Source organism: Tachypleus tridentatus, chromosome 5, assembly GCF_004210375.1.
Source record: "Tachypleus tridentatus isolate NWPU-2018 chromosome 5, ASM421037v1, whole genome shotgun sequence".
NCBI classification, from domain to species: Eukaryota; Metazoa; Arthropoda; class Merostomata; order Xiphosura; family Limulidae; genus Tachypleus; species Tachypleus tridentatus.
The window spans coordinates 2,682,383-2,699,307 of record NC_134829.1 but is presented as its reverse complement, the minus strand read 5'-3'; the positions used below and the strand labels follow the sequence as shown (position 1 = coordinate 2,699,307).

Genomic DNA, 16,925 nt, shown 5'->3' with positions numbered 1-16,925 from the left:
AATACATAGCAGTCCGATTTATTTAACATCCTGTAGTCAACACAGACCATAATGAATAATAGTCCGATTTATTTAACTTTCTATAGTCAAAACAGAACCTAATGGATAGCAGTCCGATTTATTTAACTTCCTATAGTCAACACAGAACCTAATGGATAATAGTCCGATTTGTTTAACTTTCTATAGTCAACACAGAATTTCATGGATAGCAGTCCGATTTATTTAACTTCCTGTAGTTAACACCAAGCAGTGGGCTAACAACCTACTCACTTAAATCCTTGTTGAAGAATCCGCAAGCGATTGCGGCCGTATGTTCCTATCTGGAATCTAATGGTGATAACTAACTAAGTTAACACCAAAACTAACGTTGTTAGTTCTTTTCTTGACAACAAGTTTCTGCAGCTAATAGTTTTGTATCAAAATGTCATTCAATGTTCAAGAAACGTTACTTTGACTCTTATTTGTTTCCATATATTTTCATTCAATATTGAATAATCCAACCCAGTATCTATACTACTTTGACACAATTAATTTTTAGGGTTAGGTGAAACAGATCGGTTTTAGTTCTTGTTAAATAGTTAGTGGAAGGTTTTACTTTCATGGATCTCAAAAGTTCGTGTTTGATCCCTGCTCTTGTTTACAAACCACTGACCTTGGTTTCACTTGGAACAAAACACAGACAAGGATTTTTATTACAATAACACACAGGTTTATTACGGTGATCAGTTTTATTCAGTTCATTGTTAAAGGTTTATTGTTTAAGTAATGTTTACATTGTTTAATAAATTTGAGCACATCAATAATAGATATTAGAATGTGATATTCCAACTATCCTCGTAAAGAAACGTTCAACCGTGATGTTATACAATAAATATACGTTAACCAAGATATCAAATAAGTTTAGAAATATATATCTCAATAGAATTCCCATGAAACGAGATGCATAAACTTATATACTTTAATTTGTATTAGATACTCAACAAACAACGTATGTTACCAAACTAACGTGTATTGTCTGCTTAACTAGAAAAACAAGAAAAACGATTAATTATACCTTCAAACTATTTGTTGTTTCACACGATGAAGAAATACCCCTGCCGTCCAGAGATGGCAGCACTGCATCGCATTAATTATTCCGTATGAACTGAATATGTTTGTCTGTTTTGGAATTTCGCGCAAAAGTACACGAGGGCTATCTGCGCTAGCCGTCCCTAATTTAGCAGTGTAAGATTAGAGAGAAAACAGCTAGTAATCACCACCCATCGCCACCTCTTAGGCTACTCTTTTATCAACGAATAGTGAGATTCACCGTCACATTATAACGCCCCAGGGCTGAAAGGGTGCGTTTGGTGCGACGGGGATTCGAACCCGTGACCCTCATATTACGAGTCGAACGCCTTAACCAACCTGGTCATGCCGGGCCCGAAATTAATATGACTTCATGATGAGAACATTTAAAATTCGACATCTACACCCAAGCCAGTGGAAACAAAAATATTAAATCACACCTTAACATTATATGAAACATACGATTAATTAATTACGTTATATGTGCTTAACTAAAGACGTTTTATCTGCAGTGCACAAACGATTGGCTTGCTTTAAAAATGTTTCTATCATAAGTTTCTAATCACTATAAGAACGCCCCCGCTAGTACAGCGGTAAGTCTAAGGACTTACAACGTTAAAATCAGTGGTTCGATTCCCCTCGGTGGTTCAGCAGTTACCCTGATGTGGCTGTGCAATAAGCAAACACACACACACGCTACAAGAAGACGTTTTCTTTTTGAAAATCAATAAGATAATTTTCTGCGCAGCGCAGAAAGGTTTTCCTTGAAACGACTGAAAAGCCGGGTGTACCTAGCGTATCGGTCTGTAGAACCAAGAGTCAACCTGTTTACTTATACATCTGAGACCATATCTTTGTTTATCATATTTTACTGGGTTCTTTTGAACGATTTTTCATGTTTATGACCCTTGAGTGATGTATTTGAACAGGTCTTTTTGATTCATGTCCATGATACTGCTTTCATGAATGTACAAGTAACCTGAGAGGCTTCGCTAAACTTGTTACAACATTCGTTTCCTTCCCTTTCCACAATGGAAAGGTTGCTGCTCTCTGCTAAACATAAATTCTCTTGTCAGTTAAATGTTGTACGCTGATTTAATGATTGGATTATAAAATGAGGTTTACTACGTGATATTAAAAGGTTCCTGGAGACTCACCAAGTCGTTACAATGCATGTCGCTGCGTCCTGTTATGATCTAACTCACTACAGTGGATAGGGAGAATAGCTCTGAAATATAGTTTCTAATACTAAAGGTTCTATTATAAGTTTGTCATGTCATAAGCGCATCATTCTTCCCTGCAAGTTTCCATCTACTGTACTAGAACTCTGTTTTTCAGCACCAGTTTCAACAATCCAATTACATGAAAATACATAGGCGCAGTTGCCGGCGATGTGATTGTTATGTATACGTAGAGAATAGCATGATATCTGTTTCGTTCTTCAGTTGACTGAGATATGCGAAACAGAAAGAGAAGGTATGACTGGAAGCTTTATATTAGTTAACACCATGGGCCTAGTTTTAAGATGTAGACCCTTCTTCATAATGTTAAGGTTGCTTGGAACACATGGACAACTTTTGCTACTGACAATTGTATTAGTAGCTTCTCACTTACAACGGCTGAGATACAACTTATTGTACATCTATTTCTGAATTGTCCTTAAACTGATCCCTAGTTGTTTGTTTCCCAGTGCCTTTAAGTATATATAAGGGATATAAATCTGTCTTTATAAATTTCAAATTTCCAATTTCAAAAGGTTTTGATGGTCTGAAAGCATGTTGGTCACACTTCCAAAGACTAATCAATATTTGTAGGCTTCACACGACCTACGTAATACCTAACAATAACAAAACGCAGTTATGATGTTCACTGATACATTACACTTACTGTTTTGCTTGTTTAAAATCGTTTAATATAAAACATTAAAAACGTTGTGTTCTTAGCGGCCACACAAGAAACTCTGCAAAATTTAGAAAACATACACGTCAGAACATTAGTATAATTAAAAGAAATTAAAACAAAAGCGAAACTGCCTGATGGTTCTAGCAGATTTTATAACGCATTGCTTAAATACCACTTCTTACGATTCGTTTATCGCATGTTGCAGCCACATTTCTTCGTTATACTGATTTAGAAACTTCGAACGCGCCACGAAATTTAAGTTTCAAGTTGTGAATATTCTTACCGGAGGTCTCTAGATCAAGGATAATTGAATCTCTGTAAGTCGGATAATGAATTAATTATATAAGTTATACATTATACATCTGTAGTTTATGTTTTTCCATGTTACTTAACTGCTTGTTAGGAAGCCCTCTGGTGATCACAAAATGAAACAAGACACTGGATTAGCAAATATAAACCGATTTTAATTTATATTAAGTCTACCTTAGTCTAATAGAGGCCATTTATTATTATTTTTTGTAAATTTTGAATTTCGCGCAAAGCTACACGAGGGCTATCTGCACTAGCCGTCCCTAATTCAGTAGTGTAAAACTAGAGGGAAGGCAGCTACTCATCACCACCCACCGCCAACTCTTGGGCTACTATTTTACCAACGAATAGCGGGACTGACCGTCACATTTGTAGCCCCAACGGCTGAAAGGGCAAACATGTTTGGTGCAACTGGGAGCCCATTTATATTAAAACATTTTGCAGATGTTTATTTTGTTATATATTAAAAAATCCATTTGTCCATATCAACTCTAAAACAAGGTTTTCGACCTTGAGTTCACATTCATCTAAAGTTTCCAATTACATCTTTGTGTTCGTTATATTATTTATAAACATATTTTTATTAATACGTTTAAAGCATTTTATCGCGGTGTTAAACAGGAAATGTCACGTTTATTAAACCTTTTTTTTTTTTTTAAGTCCATGGCTACACAATTGGCTATCTGTACGCTGGCCGGCACAGTTATCGAATCTCTGTCTTTCTTAACGTGAAGATGACCTAGAAAGGTCGAAACGTTGTTCTCTCCTTGTCAGTAAAAGTGTTAATACCCAGACCAGCCGTTCTGAGATACATATAGATACCCGGATTTTAGCGTTATAAGCTTATATAACTTAATCCCGAGCCACTGAAGGGCTTTATAATACCTGATAGTTATCATAAACTTGTGGAAAATGTGTGCTTTTCTTGCTTTAAGAAATGTAAAATGTAACAAAATGTAAGCTCTGTGCTATTCATCGTGGTGTTATTCCTTCATTTGGCATACTATTATTTGCGACATTTTGAAAATTCTAGAAGTCCAGGAAGAAATAATTATACATTTATTATCATCTGAAAATACAACACAAATTGGTAATTATAATTATGGGAAGTAACATATTATCAAGACATGGTGTTGGGTTGTGTAAAATATTTTTTTTTTTTATTTTCCTTTAAGATTGAGATATTAACATAGTAATAAAGGAAAACAGAGAATTATTTAAGTAACTATCGTAGTAAAGATCTCACAATAATTAAGGCACTTCCCGTTTTCTCTTACCAAATTCATCAGAACTCACTTCGGACATGTCCAGTGTCCGTGAAAATTACACATGCACAGAAGAAATTCGCCTACAAATTAAAAAGGTTATATTCAGAGATATGGATTTATTTTTAAAAAATGTGAAAAGTTAGGCCTAGTAGCTCTGACAATGGTGTCTGCTTTTTCCACTGAAATTGTGGCAAAATCGTTACAAACTTGAATTACTAGGAGAGATGCTATTAAATGGAAACGACTGGCTTACGAAAATATTTAATTCGTTTGAAAACTTTTCTTTCTGCTGCTAATTTGAACTACGTTAATTACGTGACTTCTTCTGACCAACGTTCTTTCTTTCTCAAAACGTTTAATGTTGTAAAACATGACCATTGTTGTTAATGGGGTTGAATAACTTTGCCGTAACTTATTTTTATATCGATTCGAACTCTTATTTGAATACAATTATGTAATTATACAATTACATTTTATATATTTACGTTCTTAGCTATTATAATAATATTCAGTTTTGTCTGTCCTGAAATTTTGCACAAATCTAACGATTTAAATACGCACGTGCGCACACTTCATATGAACGGATGGAAAGAAAAGCCGAGTGTAGACATTTTGAAAAACAGCGTTCCAAAAGGTTACCGTAATTTCTTTATATCGGTTTAATATTAAGTCGTAGAATAACATTACAATTTTACCTATTGATAGTATTAATACTGTAAATTTTAGCCCAAGGTCAAGTAAAGCAAACACCTGCACTAGTTGTAGTGGTAATTTATTTCTTTATCGAATATAGACCGTACTTAGAGGCTTAACTAATGTTAGGCCAAAGATAAGTGGGCGAGTAGAATTCGGTGTGTGTGATTGGAATTACTTTGTATTACTTAGAAAATCCTGTTACATAAAGACATACTGCTGAACTAAATATATTAATTTGACAGCAGATGTTTAGTAAGTCTCTGCTGGTTTAAAATAATGTATGGATTTTCTTATGCAATAATGAAACCTAGAAAATCGAGTTTTTCATCTAACTGCTTGTATGTTTCATATAAAATTATTTATTATTAGAAAAATAAAAAAAAAATGTTAGTACTCTCGCTTATTACAAACAGTGTTAGGTTATGAATGTGAAACGTAGATATTTTAGATAAAAACAAAGTAATATGTAAATATAGTTAAATTAGCGCTCTTTGAATACATGTAACTTAACGACAGTTTTGGAGCCATGTTAAAAATTGTTTTGTTATTTAATAATTTTCCTGCTTTGCATACAGAATACCTGGTTATGTATCTTAACAGTCTTCTTACCGTTATACAGTATACCTGGTTAGGTACGTTAATTTTTCTTACACACGTACGGAACACCTAGTTGTGTAACTTACATGTTGAAATACAGTATATCTGGCTATGCATCTTAAACCTAATTACCGACATGCAGAATGCCTGGTTATACGTCTTAACCTTACTTAGTTACAAACAGAATATATAGTTATACACGTTAACCCTGCTTAGTGACAAATACCTAGTTATGTTTCTTAAATAATTCCTATCATATAGAATATCTGGACATGTATCTTAACCCTAACTACCACCATATAAAATATCTGGCCATGTATTTTAACCCTAACTACCACCACACAAAATACCTTGTTATGTATCATACTCATTCAGAACTTACTGATAGCTATGTTTATCTCGGAAAACCTGCTTTATATAAGCTATACGTCGTTTCAAATATTTATTATAATAATTGTAGCTGTTTTAAATATACGAGGGCACTAAACTCAGTTCAATGACGTCACACGAGAAGAGCGGGTGAAAAGATTTTATTTTTATTTTCGAAATATTTATAATTTGTCAAAATCGTATTTTCATTATCCAAATGGTAAATTTTACTCAGTAAGTTATGTTTGTGTAGCTTATAATTCAAATCTTCGTTTCTACAGTTAAAACGTATTTCCAGTTGTTAATCGAAAACACCATGGCAATGGTAAGGGTTACCACGACGAGCAGTAAGAGAAAGAACCGATGCTGTCTTATGTCAAGGTTTTATTGTTCCTTACTCTAAGTTTATCAGAGAATAGAGTCGTTTCACTAGCGTATATTATTTAAAGAGTAAATGTATCGAATCAAAAGATAACTATTTGCAGTGTCGGTTTATTTTATAATATATTATAAAAACATTTACAAAACTTGATATTGGAGTACGTAATGGATGTTGCACGACAGAAAGATTCATATATACAGAACTCTAACAAGTTGCGTACCGATTACAGCATATAAATAGTCACGGTCTCAGTCGATAATCCCCGACGTGCTTGCTTCTATTAATAGTAAGTTATCCATATTTTCATTAATAACTTCTGCTCTACTCTTCTTGCGTTCGTTGTACAGTTATTCAGTCCACTTAAAATGTTATTTAAAATGAAAATAATCCCCTGGTATTACTTGTAACTATACATTTAGTGTGTAAGTAAAAGTCATTAAGCGTTTTATATATTTAATTTTTCCATTCTGCTTGCGTAATACGTCGTAATCATAAATTTGTTTCACATATTAATAACATTCACACCAACTACGTTACTTCAGTGCGAGCTGTAAATCTCAGCTAATCTTTAAGTCGGTTTATTTGAGATAGCCGCATCCATACGTATAAAACCTGATTCTGTTACTAACCTACAACACCTCAGTTGTTGTTTGACACTAACCTACAACATCTCAATTGTTGTTTTCAATCGACGCAGAAGGTAGCAATAAGCTACTTAAATTATTAGCAACAATATTTAAAAAAATGTGAATTTGAAATAACGGGTTTGGTTTATTTTGAATTTCGCGCAAAGCTACACGAGGGCTATCTGCACTAGCCGTCGCTAATTTAGCAGTGTTAGACAAGAAGGAAAGCAACCAGTCATCACCACCCACCCCGCCAGCTCTTGGGCTTCTCTTTTACCAATGAATAGTGGGATTGACCGTCACATTATAACACCCCCATGGCTGAAAGAGCGAGCATGTTTGGTGTATCGGAGAATCGAACCCCCGACCCTCGGATTATAAGTCGAGTGCTTTAACCACCTGGCCATGCCAGGCCTTCTAACAAAAGTAGAAATATTGAATACTGACTATGTCTACAAACTTCCATTCAACCTCATATTGAATCTGTTTAACTATAGGATGGTTGTTGTATGGAATCTTACATTAATCAAGTGAAATTTAAACAAACATGACAATAAAAATACACTTTCACAAATCTAAATGTGGTATCTGAGAAAAGCATGGCAACACTGTGAACGTTCATCAACAACTTTTGTTGAAAAGGGAAGCATATCTGTATTGATTCAGTTACCAGTCTTTGTTGAAGGAAGAAGCATCTATTTAATAATTAAAAACTGTATTATTTGAAAGAGAAATCATGTCTTCAACCATTCAACGAATAGTTTTTGTTGAAGATGTAAACATTCCATTAAGCGAGCAATCTTTGTTGAAAAGGGAGGCATGTCTTCAACCATTCAACGAATAGTTTTGTTGAAGATGTTAACATTCCATTAAGCGAGCAATCTTTGTTGAAAAGGGAGGCATGTATTTAACCATTCGACGAATAGTTTTGTTGAAGATGTAAACATTTCCATTGAACGAGCAATCTTTGTTGAAAAGGGAAGCATGTATTTAACCATTCGACGAATAGTTTCTGTTGAAGATGTAAACATTCCATTGAACGAGCAATCTTTGTTGAAAAGGGAGGCATGGATTTAACCATTCAACGAATATTTTTCGTTGAAGATGTAAACATTCCATTGAACGAGCAATCTTTGTTGAAAACGGAGGCATGTATTTAACCATTCAACGAATAGTTTCTGTTGAAGATGTAAACATTCCATTGAACGAGCAATCTTCGTTGAAAAGGGAGGCGTGTCTTCAATCACTTCACAGATTTTTAACTTGTTGACAAGACTCACTACAGCACAAAACACTTCGAATCTCATGTATGAACTCGTAAAATATTGAGGCCTACAGAAAAAAAAACACGAGAGATTAAAGTCGAAAAAGTTATAAGATTTATTTAAAGATAATGTTTGCGATGACCATATAGTTATTATTTATATAAATTTTTATTTCGCTTATTTCATTGGGTCGATTTTATTAAATGAAAATTGATAAAAATATCTGATATGTTCTAACTGAATGTGCTGTATATTGAATAGTCATGTTGGAGACTCCATTGTTCAGGTCAGCTATAATTTAGAACTGTTGACTTGTGAACAGTATTCACCCACGTTTGACCGAATAGCGACATTGACTGTAACGTGCTGTCATCACAAATACACAGCCGACAGAACAGTTTGTGTCCAAAAGTATATTGAATAATAAAGTTTGGAACTCCCCCGCACTTACATTCATCAAACATGTAAATAGGGTGTATTTTACCAGATCTACCTTCATCAAACATGTAAATAGAGTGTATTTTACCAAATCTATCTTCATCAAACATGTAAATAGGGTGTATTTTACCAGATCTACCTTCATCAAACATGTAAATAGGGTGTATGTTACCAAATCTATCTTCATCAAACATGTAAATAGGGTGTATTTTACCAGATCTACCTTCATCAAACATGTAAATAGGGTGTATATTACCAAATCTATCTTCATCAAACATGTAAATAGGGTGTATTTTACCAGATCTACCTTCATCAAACATGTAAATAGGGTGTATTTTACCAAATCTATCTTCATCAAACATGTAAATAGGGTGTATTTTACCAGATCTACCTTCATCAAACATGTAAATAGGGTGTATGTTACCAAATCTATCTTCATCAAACATGTAAATAGGGTGTATTTTACCAGATCTACCTTCATCAAACATGTAAATAGGGTGTATTTTACCAGATCTACCTTCATCAAACATGTAAATAGGGTGTATTTTACCAGATCTACCTTCATCAAACATGTAAATAGGGTGTATTTTACCAAATCTACCTTCATCAAACATGTAAATAGGGTGTATTTTACCAAATCTACCTTCATCAACAGCAGACCCAAACAATACGCTGAAAAATAAAGTAAGAGAGAAGCAGTTGATTTAAGTCGAGTCAGAGATATATAATTAAGAACTAGAGTAGGTTATGTGAATCTATCGGATCAATTCTAAAACATAGGTAGTTAAAAGTACTGAAAGTAGAAACACACTAATCTGGATATGTGAATAGGCTAAAAGAACAAATATAATTGATTCAAAACTATCTATATGGATGAATAAATACATAAGAGAGGACCACTAGGTCCATGAGGAAGAAAGATAAACAAATATGACAGAAGATTAGATTTAAATAATGCGAGAGACGAATTCTAAAAAACAAGTTCGATTCATCTCACCGAAAGTAAAAATGCTTGTATGCGTGAGTTTGATGAAACTTTTGGTTTGGATCGATTTGAGCCCAATGGCAAAGTATTGCAGCCTTTAAAGGTTAAAGTTACGATAGTCATATATGACGATTCGTGTCTTTAATAATATATCGTAAAGCAAGTTGGATAAGCAGACAATATTCTGTAGAAATTCATTACGTTTAATGAACCATAATCATAAAACTTTTCACCGTAAATTAATTACCATAAGTTAACAGGTTATAGGTCACTCTTCCAGATTTAGAGAGTAATTCCTGTCTTTATTTGTCTCATTTCGTTCTATGGAAGGTTTATAGAAATCTTGATTCTAAAGTTTGTTTATTGTTTTAGTTATTGGTATATTTTGACCTTTCGAAAACAGTCAGTGACCGTAGAAGCTGAACAAAGTTATTTATATAAATGATGTAATTGCAATAACCCGAGTATTAATACAAAACAATAACGCGAGTATTAATACAAAACAATAACCCCGAGTATTAACACAAAACAATAACCCGAGTATTAAAACAAAACAATAACCCCGAGTATTAACACAAAACAATAACCCCGAGTATTAACACAAAACAATAACCCCGAGTATTAACACAAAACAATAACCCGAGTATTAATACAAAACAATAACCCCGAGTATTAACACAAAACAATAACCCGAGTATTAACACAAAACAATAACCCGAGTATTAATACAAAACAATAACCCCGAGTATTAACACAAAACAATAACCCCGAGTATTAATACAAAACAATAATCCGAGTATTAATACAAAACAATAACCCGAGTATTAATACAAAACAATAACCCTGAGTATTAACACAAAACAATAACCTGAGTATTAACACAAAACAATAACCCGAGTATTAATACAAAACAATAACCCCGAGTATTAACACAAAACAATAACCCCGAGTATTAATACAAAACAATAATCCGAGTATTAATACAAAACAATAACCCGAGTATTAACTCAAAACAATAACCCAATTATTAATACAAAACAATAACCCGAATATCAACACAAAACAATAACCCCGAGTATTGACATAAAATTAGCTCTGGTGATGAAAACGAAAATCAGAACAATCAGAAAATCAAAACAATAACCCGAGTATTAATACAAAACAATAACACGAGTATTAATACAAAACAATAACCCGAGTATTAACACAAAACAATAACCCGAGTATTAACACAAAACAATAACCCGAATATTAACACAAAACAAGAACCACGAGTATTAATACAAAACAATAACCCCGAGTATTAACACAAAACAATAACCCCGAATATTAATACAAAACAATAATTCGAGTATTAACACAAAACAATAACCCGAGTATTAACACAAAACAAGAACCACGAGTATTGACATAAAATTAGCTCTGGTGATGAAAACGAAAATCAGAAGATATGTTTGTTTGAAACTAAGTACAGATCGACACAAATGGCTGTCTCTGCACTGTCTACCACAGGTATCGAAACTCCAACTATAGCACTGTAAGTCCGCTAAGCCACTGAGGTCGAAAAATCAGATTCACGATATCAAATGTTTATCATGGTGTTAATGGTTTGGTGTTATATTCGTAAACCTAATATATTAGGCGAACTATTTTAAAATAAATTAATAGCCACAGCTGGAAGAAGTTATATCAAAATGTTATAAACACAGCTCACCTGCTTTTTAGTAAACGGTTCTCCTCTGTGAGCAGAAAAATACACAAAGTTATTCAGCAAGTTACGACATTTTATAATAAAAACATGTGGTTACAATAACGGTCATTATGACAGAGGACATGAATGATATAGTTATATTAACACAAACAAGTGAAAACTGCCAAAATAAACAAGACAAAATCTGCAAATCATGTACTTATCGGAAGGTTCAAGTATTTAAAACATATGCTTCTAGGTCGGTTTATAATGTAAAGAAAATCAAATTACTGAAAGGAAGTGTATTCGTATCATTAACATTTCGACCTACCGGTGTTTCACTGAACTATTTTTCACTGCTATCATTTATAATTTCAAGTAAACTTATACTTAATTAACCTTCAATAACCTGCTGTTACTTCAAAAGAAAGAGATATTCTAATGTAAACTAGCCACTTGACCCTAAAATAATCTATGTGTAGAATGTATCCACTTATCAATCTAGTACCATTACCGTCCACCTAACTTTAGGGTTACTCTACATCAAATTACAATTTCCTTGGCACAATTGCTGGTATTACTCTAGGCTTTCTACATCAACTTGTAATTTCCGCTTCCTTGTTATTATTGTGTACGTAGGTTTTATTTCACAGAGTATTAATAGATATCTGATCAGATAATAATAATAAAGATAAAATTAATTGTTATTTTCATAATTCAGGAATCATAACAGCTTATATTGTATCAATGGAGATTTCTATAGTTCTTTTCATGGTATAAAAGCTGAAGATACATAATATCTAATCTGTTTAAATTCATAATAAAGAAATATTTTAATTCTGTAATTGTACAAAGTTATTGGATATCAAGAGAACATCGTAAGTGTTAAACTTCTGTAGGAAGTGTGAAATCACCTGATATTATACTTTACACAGTTTTATTATTCACAACACAGCTAACTGCTAGTGAAAAAATGGAGAGATGATTAAACTTTCTAAGACAGTGGAGATGAACATAAAAGGTGGAGGGATGATTAAACATTCTAAGACAGTGGAGATGAACATAAAAACTGGAGAGATGATTAAACATTCTAAGACAGTGGAGATGAACATAAAATGTGGAGGGATGATTAAACATACTAAGACAGTGGAGATGAACATAAAAAGTGGAGGGATGATTAAACATTCTGAGACAGTGAAGATGAACATAAAAAGTGTAGAGATGATTAAACATTCTAAGACAGTGGAGATGAACATAAAAAGTGGAGAGATGATTAAACATTCTAAGACAGTGGAGATTAACATAAAAAGTGGAGAAATGATTAAACATTCTAAGACAGTGGAGATTAACATAAAAAGTGGAGAGATGATTAAACATTCTAAGACAGTGGAGATTAACATAAAAAGTGGAGGGATGATTAAACATTCTAAGACAGTGGAAATGGACATAAAAAGTGGAGGGATGATTAAACTTTCTAAGACAGTGGTGATGAACATAAAAATTTGGCGTAGAGAAAAAATGAGGACTAAGCTTTGAACATCTTTAGTAAAGAGTTTTATAGACAATCTAAAAATGTAATTTAACATCTAGTTATTTATAAACACTGTTAACTGCTAGCTATGTACTTTTCATCTATAACTAACCTTGACTACCAACTAATTAGTATTCATTTATTTAACGTATCTGAACCATTGGCCATTTAATGTCCATTTCTAAGGTATTTGAACCATCAGCTACTTAGTGTCCATCTCTAACGTATCTGAACCACCAGCTATTTAGTGTCTTATCTCTTATGAATCTGAACTACCAGCTATTTAGTGTCTATCTCCAACGTATCTGAACCACTAGCTATTTAGTGTCCATCTATAATGTATCTGAACCACCACGTATTTAATGACTTTCTAAAAATTAAACTTACTCTATCTCTTCCGGACAACCTCTTCGTCTTCCATATAAACTCTACAAGAGCTATTATACAAGCAAACCCAAGACCGGCTAGTAAAACGACAAACACTCCTCCTATACTAGCTAGGCCTAACTCGTTTGTGGACATGCTGCTTTTCTTTTCTTCTTGCTTACACTTTGACCCGCTTCTGTTAGACCACCATTTCTCCTTCAGAAGATGAAGAACTCCATCTTCTTGCAGACGTAAGATGGCGTTGGAAATTGGAGTTCTGTACGGTGATCCTGGAATGTATTATCTTGTAATTCAGTACAATTCACTATTCCGAGACAATTATCGGAGAACGTAGTAGTAAATTATAGACTTCATTTTTTGACAAACAGATGTGAAAACTTCCTACCATTACTAACTGTTAAAGAAAGGAGATGTCAGTAAAACATGCCGGGAACAAACCTAATGACTTATATGTTTCTATTACAAAAAATATGAACATAAATCATGAAACAGGTCCAATTGTGTTGTCCAAAGAATTTATAAATAATAAATATGTGTGTGTTATATTTTACTGCTAGCCTTACGTCACTAAAAGAAGAATAAAAGTGTAAGCTTTTTACTTTGACACACAAGAAATGTAAGAAAGAGACATTTATTTGTTAATTACCTTCTGGGGTTGCTATTCCGTAGCCCTTAGAATCTAATAATCCGCCTATTTGCTCCAGTTCACAGTCTCTCTCCGTCATGTATTCTATAGACGTTGATTCCATCAAATAAGCATAATTCCCTTCAAGGACTCTCTCCACTCCTTCTTGGTTCGATTCGGTAAACACAGATGGCCGAGCTTGCATAACAGCCCACATCTTCTTATAAGTAGGAATTTTTGACTCCTGTAAAAACATATATTATTCGCAACAAGTTATTAACTAAAATTCCACAACAATAAGGTTATTAAACTAAGCTCTGGCAGTAGTAAGGTTATTAATATACTTTCTTAATTAATACAGTGAATGTTAATTCATTTGACTATCTTAGAATAAAGATGTTACAGTTTATCACAATTCATTAGTTTGATCTTTCTGAAACATTAAGATACAAATTAATGGCCAAATGTTTTATAGAAAAAGATTTATGTGAACACTTGTGTTCTGAAGCAGTTTTCTCATTTTATAGTTTATTAAACAATAACTTTTACTGCCGTTAGGTGAGGCAGACACTTGTCGTTTATTAAAAAAACTTTTACTGCCGTTAGGTGAGGCAGACACTTGTCGTTTATTAAAAACCTTTTACTGCCGTTAGGTGAGGCAGACACTTGTCGTTTATTAAAAAACCTTTTACTGCCGTTAGGTGAGGCAGACATTTGTCGTTTATTGAAAAAAAACAAACTTTTACTACCGTTAGGTGAGATAGACACTTGTCGTTCATTGAAAAAAATTTTTACTGCCGTTAGGTGAGGCAGACACTTGTCGTTCATTAAAAAAAATAACTTTTACTGCCGTTAGGTGAGGCAGACACTTGTCGTTTATTAAAAAAACTTTTACTGCCGTTAGGTGAGGCAGACACTTGTCGTTTATTAAAAACCTTTTACTGCCGTTAGGTGAGGCAGACACTTGTCGTTTATTAAAAAACCTTTTACTGCCGTTAGGTGAGGCAGACATTTGTCGTTTATTGAAAAAAAACAAACTTTTACTACCGTTAGGTGAGATAGACACTTGTCGTTCATTGAAAAAAATTTTTACTGCCGTTAGGTGAGGCAGACACTTGTCGTTTATTAAAAAAACCTTTTACTGCCGTTAGGTGAGGTAGACACTTGTCGTTTATTAAAAAAACTTTACTGCCGTTAGGTGAGGTAGACACTTGTCTTTCATTAAAAAAAACCTTTTACTGCCGTTAGGTGAGACAGACACTTGTCGTTTATTAAAAAAACTTTACTGCCGTTAGGTGAGGTAGACACTTGTCGTTCATTAAAAAAAAACACTTTTACTGCCGTTAGGTGAGACAGACCTTCTCGTTTATTAAAAAACTTTACTGCCGTTAGGTGAGGTAGACACTTGTCGTTCATTAAAAAAACTTTACTGTCGTTAGGTGAGGTAGACACTTGTTTATTAAAAAAACTTATACTGCCGTTAGGTGAGGCAGACACTTGTCGTTTATTAAAAAAACTTTTACTGCCGTTAGGTGAGGTAGACACTTGTCTTTCATTAAAAAAAACTTTTACTGCCGTTAGGTGAGGTAGACACTTGTCGTTCATTAAAAAAAAACTTTACTGCCGTTAGGTGAGACAGACACTTCTCGTTTATTAAAAAAAACTTTACTGCCGTTAGGTGAGGTAGACACTTGTCGTTCATTAAAAAAAACTTTTACTGTCGTTAGGTGAGGTAGACACTTGTTTATTAAAAAAACTTATACTGCCGTTAGGTGAGGCAGACACTTGTCGTTTATTAAAAAAAAAATTTACTGCCGTTAGGTGAGGTAGACACTTGTCGTTTATTAAAAAAAAGCTTTACTGCCGTTAGGTGAGGCAGACACTTGTAGTTTATTAAACAAGTGCTTTTATTGTCGTTAAGTGAGGTAGACACTTGTCGTTTATTAAACAAGAGCTTTTACTGTGGTTAAGTGAGGTAAACACTTGTAGTTTAAACAAAATCTTTATCTACATTGTACGTGTCAAAGACATTTTGTTGTTTGTCAATGTTAATGCTTAGAGGCAAATTCTAACATAAAAAAATTTCTGAACAAATGTTTGATGGTAAAGTATAAAAGTAAATAAAGATAGAGTGTTCCATAGAAAGTACGTATTAGTCTGTACGGAAACACACTCACCTTAAAAAAGTTTTTCGTGGATCCAGAACTGAGACAGCCATATTGTATCGACACTTGTTTACCTAGATCTTCAGCACTTTCTATTGGTGAATTCATCCTTTCTGCAGTCAGAAAAGCAGCCAGATTGGCTGTGTATGATGAAATCATTATCAAAGTAAAGAACCACCACATTGTTGCAACAATTCGTGTTGACAAAGCTCTAACAACGATAAAAATTAGGCACAGGTATTACAAAATAAATATTCAGGAGCGAAACGGTAAAGATTAGATTTAGTTACAATAAAATGTCAACAAGCTACGAAAGGATAGCCCAGTTACTCTCGAAACTTAGTATCAAAAACAGCTATGAGTGAAGTGCAAAAAAACATTTAAACAATATAGTTAGGAGGCAGGAATTAGAGCACAACAAAATAAACAAGGTAGGAATTGGTGAGAAAACATTACAGGACTTGGTGGTTTTTGGCACAGTGTGATCTCAAAATTGGTGTGGACCTCATTCCATTCATTTTGATTTCGTGATTTACTTTGAACTAATTATAGATTGAATTTTATCAGTTGTTAACCATTCCTAAATGCTCTAAAACTTTAAATATTGAAAAATCAACAGTGT

At 33.5% G+C, this 16,925-nt stretch overlaps 1 protein-coding gene across 1 annotated transcript in view; it reads right to left on the bottom strand.

The window, feature by feature from the left end:
• Positions 1 to 4,380: 4,380 nt before the first annotated feature.
• Positions 4,381 to 16,925, bottom strand: part of LOC143251258 (glutamate receptor ionotropic, kainate 2-like) — a 427,216-nt gene continuing 414,671 nt past the window's right edge. The window contains exons 11-14 of the mRNA XM_076502702.1: positions 16,316 to 16,514; positions 14,160 to 14,382; positions 13,514 to 13,782; positions 4,381 to 8,549 (exon numbers count right to left, since the gene is read on the bottom strand). Coding sequence (XP_076358817.1) covers positions 8,466 to 8,549; positions 13,514 to 13,782; positions 14,160 to 14,382; positions 16,316 to 16,514 — 775 coding nt within the window. The 3' untranslated portion in view covers positions 4,381 to 8,465. The remainder of the gene's footprint in view (positions 8,550 to 13,513; positions 13,783 to 14,159; positions 14,383 to 16,315; positions 16,515 to 16,925) is intronic.